This window comes from Stenella coeruleoalba (genome assembly GCF_951394435.1).
Source record: "Stenella coeruleoalba genome assembly, chromosome: 20".
Classification (NCBI taxonomy): domain Eukaryota; kingdom Metazoa; phylum Chordata; class Mammalia; order Artiodactyla; family Delphinidae; genus Stenella; species Stenella coeruleoalba.
The window spans coordinates 17,413,959-17,423,732 of record NC_137166.1 but is presented as its reverse complement, the minus strand read 5'-3'; the positions used below and the strand labels follow the sequence as shown (position 1 = coordinate 17,423,732).

General features: G+C 40.2%; 1 protein-coding gene across 8 annotated transcripts in view; it reads left to right on the top strand.

Moving 5' to 3' along the window:
- The first annotated feature begins 1,005 nt into the window (after window positions 1–1,005).
- NFAT5 (nuclear factor of activated T cells 5) overlaps window positions 1,006–9,774 on the top strand; it is a 132,043-nt gene continuing 123,274 nt past the window's right edge. For 4 of the 8 annotated variants that reach the window (XM_079908466.1, XM_079908467.1, XM_079908465.1 and 1 more), the window contains exons 1-2: window positions 1,389–1,402; window positions 3,116–3,169. Coding sequence is in view for 4 of the 8 variants with exons in the window: in XM_079908461.1 (XP_079764587.1) it covers window positions 1,330–1,402; window positions 3,116–3,169 (127 nt within the window). In the remaining 4 variants the exon portion in view is untranslated. Of the gene's footprint in view, window positions 1,403–3,115; window positions 3,170–9,774 lie in introns of all 8 variants that reach the window. The other 4 variants (XM_079908461.1, XM_079908460.1, XM_079908463.1 and 1 more) reach the window with 2 other exon arrangements.

Below are 9,774 nucleotides of genomic sequence, written 5' to 3'. Positions count from 1 at the left end.
CAAGTAGCATACCCTGCACTCCAATTGATATTTTAATAACTTGATTAAAAATTTCTCATAAGTCTATTAGAGTCAGGAAACGGTCTGCGGTGTAGGTGAAGATTTTCAGTTTTTGCAACGGAAACTTTTGGCCGCCATGAACAGAATAGCAAAAACTCAAATGTGTTCTTCCCCCATCCTTGCCTAGTCCAAAGGTAAAAAAATGAAAACCGTTTGGAAGAATGGTTTTTAAGTTTGCTTTTTTCCTCTACAACAGTCACGTGGATTAATATGATTCAATTTTTAAATCGACTTTTATCTCCCACACCGAATAAACCCGGCCATCCCAGCACAATCAGAAAGACTTAAAAAAACATTTTTTCTTTCAGCCCCTAAAGGTTGGGGGAGGGGGGAGAGAAAAAAGGGGAAGGGGAAAGGGTACTTTAATGAAAAAACAACCAATAACGCGAGGTCTTCAGGATATGGTCCGTCATTTCCTAATTAAGAAATGAGTTTGACAGCCTTTTGACCAACTCAATTCAGACATCGCTCTGCAAACCCCAAAGGGGTGGTGACTGTGCAAGCGTCGACACTCTATTCCCCTGCGAGACCCCAAGCCTGCCCACCCAGGACGTTCCGACTCTGGGGTCTTTCCCCTCTTCTCGCAGACGCCTCGGCTCCCCCCCTCCCCAGCTCTATCTCCTCTTACGCTCAGCTCGGCGCTGGGCTGGCCGCCTTCGGCTCGCCGCCACCAGGTCGGTGCAAATACCTTTTCCCTCCCCGGGGCCCCAGGCGCGGACACCTCCCAGCCTCCCTCCCTCCCTGCCGGCGGGGACTTTTCTCAGCTCGGGAACAGCAGCCCCAGGCCGCTGTTCGCAGGAAGCGAAGCCCTTGTTGATGCTGTTCCGTGGTGCGCCGCTCCGCCCTCCGGCGTCGCCCGGGCTCTTCCCCGCTCTGGGGCGCCCCCCCTCCGCGCCTGCGCAGTGCCCCGCGGGAGGCGGGGCTCAGATTCCTGTCAGCGGCGGCGGCGGCGGCGGTGGCGGCAGCGACCGTCAGTTTTCGCTGAGGAGAAGCACGAAACGGACCCGTTGGCTCTCCCCCTCCCTTTCCCCGCCCTGAACCCCCCTCCTGGCTCGCCGAAAATTAGTCTCCGTGGAGTTTCCCCTCCACCCCGACGCCGTTTCCTCGGTCCTCGGCTCAGTGGAAGTCACTGCCCTCGAGGAGGAGGCAGCGGCAGCCGCCCTCGCCTGCCGCCCCCGGTTCGGTGCCCGCGGTCCCGGAGAGGAGGTGCCGCCGCCACCGCCGCTCCCCCCCTCCCGCTGCCCTCGGGCCGGGCTGGGTCGAGCTGCGATGCCCTCGGACTTCATCTCATTGCTCAGCGCGGACCTAGACCTGGAGTCGCCCAAGTCCCTGTACTCGCGAGGTGAGTCAGGCTGGGGGCTGGGGCGTGGGGGCGGGGAGGCCCAGCGCCGCGGAGCCGGAGGGGTCCCGGTCGGGGGCGGCTGCCGAGCCCCTGCCGGGATGGCTTGTCTTGGGGGGTGGGGAGAGGCCGAGGAGGTCGGGGGTTGGTGGAAGGGGCCAGGGAGGAGTGGCGGCCCCTCCCCCGCGGAGCCGCCGGCCGCACGGGGCCCAAATGCCGTCGGCCCCCGGGTCTCTGCGGACCCGGTGGCTCTGAGCGCTCCTCGGCGGTCGGGCCCCGCCACCCTCCTCGAGCGGCCGGCCCTGGCCTCCCCGGCTCGGGGATCACCCCGGACTGGGCCCTGCGCTGGGGCCGCCGCGATCCGGCTGCTGCGGCTCCTCTTACCAGGACCATCGTCCCCGGCAAAGTTGCCCCCAAACGGGTGGCATAGCCTGGAGCGGGTTCTGGGTTCAGGGTCACCATTTTTCTCCCTCTCCAGGTTGTTTGTGCGCCGTCGTTCTGCCCCCCTCTTTCTCCGGCCTAGTCCACTCCCTCCCCTTGTTGGGACGGCCCCCCTCGACCAGGCGTCCTTCTTTCCTCGTCATCTTATGTCTGGAAAGAGCCCGAATTTTCTTTCCTTTTCTTTCTTTGTTTTTTCCTCTCTTTGCACTTCTGTGGCATTCTAACTACTTACTTCTGCCTCTGTTTTACAAAGAGAGAGGTGCTCTCCCTGAATTAGTTTTATTCCTCTCCTGTCCCAGGGGTACCGGCTCAGGCACAGTTGCTGCCCTTTGAGAATTTTCTCTTTCGTTGCCGTTCCAGGGCTCCTTGCAGGGAGGGGGCATCGGACACAGTTTCCCGTTTTAAAACTCTTTTGGCTAAGGCCTGAAGGGGATTCCCGGGATATAAAATATTAACACTTGAGCTGATCGCTACTGGGGTTAAATTCCTATACTGGACACCACAAGAATGTGTTAGAACAGGTTCCTTGTGCAAGGGCCATCAAACCAAAATGCTCCCACTGCACTTAGTCACTTTTTAAATCACTGGGAGGGGGCAAAAGACATAACTGGGCTATTTTACCATGTTAAAAAAAACATTGTGTGCCATTGTGAACCTCCTTCCTGAGAAATTCAGGGTTTCTTCGGTTTTTGATTTGATGTATCCATCCGCTGATTCCACCCCCTGCAAAAAGGGGGTCTTCAGCTTCACATTCATGTATTTAAAATCGTTGAAGTGAATCAGAGTGAGGTGGTTTTCTCTGGAAGGTGCTGGACTTTATAGACTGACGATTGAGTTTGTACACAGAGTCCTACTTAGTAACTGTAGCCATTGTCTGTTGCTCTGATGACTTTAGTTGGCAGTCACCATCCTGAAATAGTTTGGAAATATTGTAGTTTTGAGTGTCAGAAAGGAAGAGACGATATCTAGAGGTGATTCTTAGAGAAGGGCTAATGTGGTACAGTTGGGTGCTAAGAATAGTCAAGACATTAACACCGTTTGTGCAGTAATCATCAGATAATTTTCCATGAAACAAATGCTTTATGAAAATCTAAGTTTAGTATAGAGACCAGTGTAGAGGCAATTCAGCCTTCTTTTGCGAGAATATATTCACAAATAGGGACTTCAGCTCTTAAAATTACGTGACAATTATATAAGAGATGTATGCTATCCTTGGCTTTTTTTTTTTTAAGTCATTCAGCATAAAAAGTACTTAATGCTTTTTGTGTTTTTCAGATTCTCTGAAGTTACACCCATCACAGAATTTTCATAGAGCTGGACTATTGGAAGGTCAGCAAAGTGCCATTTTAAAGCATATTGTGTGAGTATGCAAAGGCTTTCTCTGAAATGGAGTTTAAATGAGAAAGTGTTAAACTTTGCAAACTCATACAATCTAGTTTTCTCCTAAAGAGCCTGATCCTTCTTTTAGAGCAGCTGAATGTTTTAGTGGATTTTGTTACTGTGTTTGATGTCCTTGTTAGCTATTTTATCTGTTTCGAGAAGCCTTGGGAAAAAACCCCACAAAACTATTAAAAATTATGTGTTGGGTATTCTACTGTAGAATTCCATATCTTGATTCTAGTTTTTTACAAAACAAACTGAATATGAAAAGGCTCAAACATTAAGATCATGAACATAACTAAAAGAGTGACACCAAACACATATTTAGTTTGGAAAGTCAGAATTTAGAACTTTCATATGCTGAGCATTTCAGAATGGCATATTAATTATTTATTACAGAAGCATTGATGTCATTACTCTTGCATCATTTTTAAGGATAAGGAAAGCCAAGTAATAGAGATGATGATTGAGCTATGCTTAGAAAAAAGGGTTTTAGAAAGTTCTGGAAATGTTAGAATGTGTAGCATAATTTAAACAGCTGACGATTACTTTAGAAAACATTATTCTGTGTTGTTTTTAGCATTTTAAGACAAAAAAAAGGACTACTTGTTTTTGCAGTTTTTGAAGTGATTTCACGTATGTCATTTTTGAATCATGTAATCCTGGGAACTGGACAGCAAGGATATTAATTTTCCTATTATAAAGATGAGTAACCTGAGGCTGAAATTAAGAGACTTGGGGGGAAAAAATCATACGGTAGTAGAAACAAACAGTGCTTTTGTGTTGTAGTTGGTGCTCTTTACCCAAAGCCAGGCTGCCACTGTAAAATATATATGTAACCAGTAACATAAGCATTTTATGGTCCACTTAAAAAAGGCCCTAAATATTTAAGTTCGACTTGAGTGTAGGTGTCAAGGGAAAAAGTGGGTTTTGTAATTAAGCTTAAATTTGAATACCAATTTAGCTACTTGTGACCTTTAGCTCTGTGACCTTGGGCAACTGATTTTACCTCTCTAAACTTTAATGTTCTTTTATAAAGATGTATATAATCTCTTAAATTTAGTGAGCTAATGTGTATGAAAATGCCTAGTATAGTGTCTGGCTTAATAAATTTTTTTTCCTTTAGTATCAGCTAAATTGTTTTAACTATAATTTAAAGCATATAAAAGTTCTCAGATTAATTATTGATTATATTTATACTTACAAAAAGTCCATAGGTATATATATACGTATGGTATATATTAGTATGAAAATCAACTACACTTTGAGGCAAGGAATTTTTAGAAGTGTTTCTTAGTGAAGTAGATTTGTTGTTTCTATTTGTATTGTTCAATTTGTGACCATGTTGTGGAGTTATATTTGTCTGTACAAAAACTCATCCATTTTCTGGGCAGCAAACCAGAGTGTTATAATCATAGAGATTATCAGGCAGGAGAAGGATAAGAAAAAAAAAACTAGTGTTAATTATTTAAGCAAATATTTTTAACAAGTTGATGGAAATGTAGGCAACAATCTAGTATGTATATTTACATGTTTATGCCAAAATACTTTCACTAATTTTTCATTTTGGTTGAGAGGATACTCAATTATTTAAAGTAATACCACCCTTTATTGATTATATATAAGTTGTAAAATGTATAAGTATCAAGTATGTCATGTTCTCATATCTTTGATACAAGGTATCATAAGAAAGTTGTTTGCTTGTGTGATGAAAGGATTTAATCTATGTACCCTATTTCTATTTTCAACCTTTTATTATGGACATTTTAAAGAATACACAGAAGTGGAGAGAATAAAATGATGAACACATCATTTTGTTTATTTATGGGTTTATTTATTTATTTATGGGTTTGGTGGTACCCATCACCAAACTTTAATAGCTATCAAAGTATGTCTACTCTTGTTTTTTTAATCCTCTCTCCTCCTCCCAAGCTGTATTATTTTAAAGCAAATACCAGACATCATAATCATTTCATGTATAAATACTTTTGTATCATATTGATATTTTTTATATTACTTTTTAAAATACTGTATTCCAGGAAATACAAAAAATTCTTATTTCAGCAAGATATTGTACAGCAGGAGGCTACTGCTCCTAGTGTATAAGAGCAATCTGTGCTAAGTTTGTAGGTTATGTGGTCAGACTTGGGTTCAAATCCTTGTTTGATGTTTGTGTGTGACCTCAGCTTAGTCATTTAATCTTTCTGTGCTTCAATTTTCTCTGTTTTAAATGGGGGCAATAATATCTTCATCAGAGGTGTTGTTAAGATTATTTGAGGCAAATTCGTGTAAAGCATTTAACCTGGTGTATAGTAAGCTCTATAAATGTTAGCTAAATTTGAAAAATTAAATTTAAAATTTTAAAAATTTAAACAGCCATCTATATAGTTCCTACTATGTGCCAGGAACTTTACAAATATGAACTCACTGAATTCTCATAACAGCTGTTTGAGATTGTTACTATTACCCCATTTCACAGATGAGGAAGCTAAGGAGGCATAGGGAGTTTCAGTAACTTACCTAGAGTCACACAGCTGGTAAGTTGTAGAGCCAAGATTCCAGCTCAGGTAGTCTCACTTCAGAATCTGTTATCTTAAGTACCATACTGTACTGACTCCCTACGATATATAATATGAAGTATTGTCTAGTAATATTTATGTATGTATGCTTTACATCAATAGTCTGTTTCTTTTTTCCTTTTTTTTAACAAACTATTTTTTAATGGTTTAATCCCCCCCCCCGCCGCCACCGCGTTGGGTCTTCGTTGCTGCGTGCAGGCTTTCTCTAGTTGTGGCAAGTGGGGGCTACACTTCATTGTGGTGTGCGGGCTTCTCATTGCGGTGGCTTCTCTTGTTGTGGAGCACGAACTCTAGGCACACAGGCTCAGCAGTTGTGGCACACAGGCTTAGTTGTTCCGTGGCATGTGGGATCTTCCCCGACCAGGGATCGAACCCGTGTCCCCTGCATTGGCAGGCAGATTCTTAACTACTGTGCCACCAGGGAAGTCCAGTAGTCTAGATTTCTATCTAATAACTAAAAAACTCAGCCCAGTGTGAAGGGAATTTAATTATTATCATACAATTTGTTAAATTTTTTAGAGAACATAGGTTTTACAAATTAAAAGTTGTTTTTTTTTTTTTTTTTTAAGGAAGACAAGGTTGGAAAACCTACAGTTGGGTATTTAGCTTCAAAAATAGATTTAAAATCTCTTTACTATTCAGTTTGCATTTATCTTTCATATCAATGCTGGTCCTTCTACTCCCTCTCCCCCTTTTCAAGAATAGGAAATTAGGGCTTCCCTGGTGGCGCAGTGGTTGGGAGTCCGTCTGCTGGTGCAGGGGGCGCAGGTTCGTGCCCCAGTCCGGGGGATCCCGCATGCCGCGGAGCGGCTGGGCCCATGAGTCGTGGCTGCTGGGCCTGCGCGTCCGGAGCCTGTGCTCCACGACGGGAGAGGCCGCAGCAGTGAGAGGCCCGCGTACCGCACACACACACAAAAAAAGAATAGGAAATTAGTTTCTTATTTTTTACTTGAGATATAGTTGACATATTACATTATGTTAGTTTCAAATTCACAACAGTGATTTGATACTTATATATATTGGGAAGTGATCACCGTAATAAGTCTAGTTAACATCCGTCACCCTGCATAGTTCTGCTAATACCGTTTTATGTAATTTGGTGATTGCCTGACAATGGGAAAAGAGTCTAGCTATTTAATGTAATGATATGTAGCCATTAAAATAATGTTTCTGGTGACCCCATAATTACATGTGAAACTCCTAATAAGTAAATAAAAGATATTGTTGCAATTATATTAAAAATAGCTTGCATAGAAAAAAATCCTGGACAAAAGTATACACTACAGATTTTTACTTTTTGATTCTATTTTTGCATTTTCCGTACCTCTTTAAAGAAGGTAGTTTGTATATATTTTTAAAAAAATAAAATGGTTTACACTTACAGTGTTCAGACTTTAAGGCTAGGGTTCTTCTTTGGAGGACCTGGAAAAAATGTTCAACTACAGGAAAAAAAAGGTGCCATTTCTTACACTTTCTGTATTAAAAAATGTTGATTTTGGCATATATAGTTTGCTATATAAAAACTGAGATTAAAAATTAAACTAAATAAGCAAATAATAAGAGGTCATTCTAGAAGTACCTATAGAGATGTAAGATAAGATGGTAGAAAAATCAGATAAAACAGGAAAAATAATATAAGCAAATTGGAAGAAGTAAAGTAATAAAAACAATGGATTAAAATTTTTAAATGCTTTTAAAAGTGAGTTAAATTACATATGGATCAAATTAAAAGAAAATATGAAATATTACATTGAGTAAGGGGAAAATAACCTTTTTTTTTTAACTACTCTCAATCTGTTTGATATTGTACCATGCATAATTTTACTTTATAGTTCAAAAATGAAAATCCTAAAAATAGTAAGTGTTTTTACTGATTTTATGGAATATATCTGAATTACCATTAAGCCTGATTTATTTGTTTCCTAGGGCCTGTGTTCGTAAGGTAGGCCATTAACTCTTTTTTTTTTCCATAAATTTATTTTATTTATTTATTTATTTTTGGCTGCGTTGGGTCTTCGTTGCTGTACTCGGGCTTTCTCTAGTTGCGGCGAGTGGGGGCCCCTCTTCATCGCGGTGCGCGGGCCTCTCACTGTCGCGGCCTCTCTTGTTGTGGAGCACAGGCTCCAGACACTCAGGCACAGTAGTTGTGGCTCACAGGCCCAGTTGCTCCGCAGCATGTGGGATCTTCCCAGACCAGGGCTCGATCCCGTGTCCCCCGCATTGGCAGGCAGATTCTCAACCACTGCGCCACCAGGGAAGCCCCAGGCCATTAACTCTTAACATGATGAAATGTATGAAGATATCTTACTGGAAAGGACTTTTTGAAAGTATTTAACATTAAAAGTAATCTATTGGATTCTTTTCTTGTTTAGTATCTAGTATTCTCTATTGCTCCATACTTAATAAACTAAAAATATTATTGAGGAAATAATTATGGAAATGAATTTCAAACATATGACAGAATCATACCTAGTTCCTGCCAACTTTTTGTTTCTAGGATCCATCTCTCTCTGATTTCCTATCATTTGTTTTTGTGTCTCTTCCTAAACTCTGCTTTTTTAATTTTTATTTTTATTCAATACTGGAATTCTATTGCTTGTTACAATAAGATGATAGAAATTCATATTTAATCAGATGGTCCTTGGTCTGCTCTTGATTCATTCTTGACTCTACTGTATTTATTCCAGGAGTCCCCTAAAACTTGAAAATGGTAGTACAGATAAACATTTCTTATTGTGGTCAATGTTATATATAAAAATAACCACTTTTTATTAGAAAAAGTTGACCCATCGGATTATTTTCTATTAAGAATAACAGGTAATTAGAAAAAAATAAAGATCAAATTAATCTGAGATACCAATTGGGCCTGATTATGTAGTGACAGGATAATTCTGCTAACTTTATGAGAAGTAAAAGACTTTCTTCAATAGATATGTTGCTTATTATCTTACGCTCTTTTCTTGTTGCTAAGATTTTATTCCAAGTTACATGAAAGAGAGTCACGTCTTTTATTTCCTGTTGCCTTAATAAAAATCAAGGTTAAAAAACTAATGAGGTATATACACTAATTATAAACATGTATTTGAATGAAAAGGTAGAAATAGTCTATGGATTAACTACAGGTAATGATTTCAGCTTCCAAATGTAAATAAAACCTGATGTTGTGATGAAGGATCTATATATTTGATGGTTTCAACTAAAGATGTGATACATGAGATTTTTCAGTTACTTTTATTTATTCTTAATAACTTAAAAATAGATTTTTTCTCTTGCTTTTATTTTTAATATTTATTTGATAAGTAGGTACTGATTATTACTGCTGGCTAGCCATGAATCCTTATCATTTCTTTCCCATTCAGAAATGTTATTATTAGTCCTTTAGTAAATTTGGTAGTTGGTTTTGAAGGTGAGACAAGAACAGAAAAGTTACTAATAAATAGTGAGCCAAGTTGATTACTCTTATCTTTATAAATTTAGTTTTAGTTTTAAAAAATCTATGTAAAGCAGTCTTTGTAGGACATGTCAAAAGAAAGTGTTGGTAAAGAGAATAAAGAATAATAAATTCAGTGTTAGTAATAATTGAAGTCATTTTTTGAGCAATTTGTGTGTACCAGCATTTTACAGATATTTTCCACGTTTAATCCTCAGAAAAGTCCTGTGAGATAGTATCAGTATCCCTGTTTCATAAACGAGGAAACTGAGGTACAGAGGGATTCACTGATTTTCTTAAGGTTACATAGCTAGTGAAGGAGGCTGGTATTTGAAACTTGACTATTTTACCCCAGAGTTTTGAGTTTATACTTAACTTTCTTACAATACAAACATTTGATAATTGGCATTTACACTTCAGGCCCTAAAAAGATTACACCACTGTTCAGATGGTATATAAAGAGTACTTTGTGTAGATTTCTTTAGCTTAACAGTTCCCATAAAGTAAGGAGGGAAATTCTATAAGCCACACAAAAAATCAGTAAA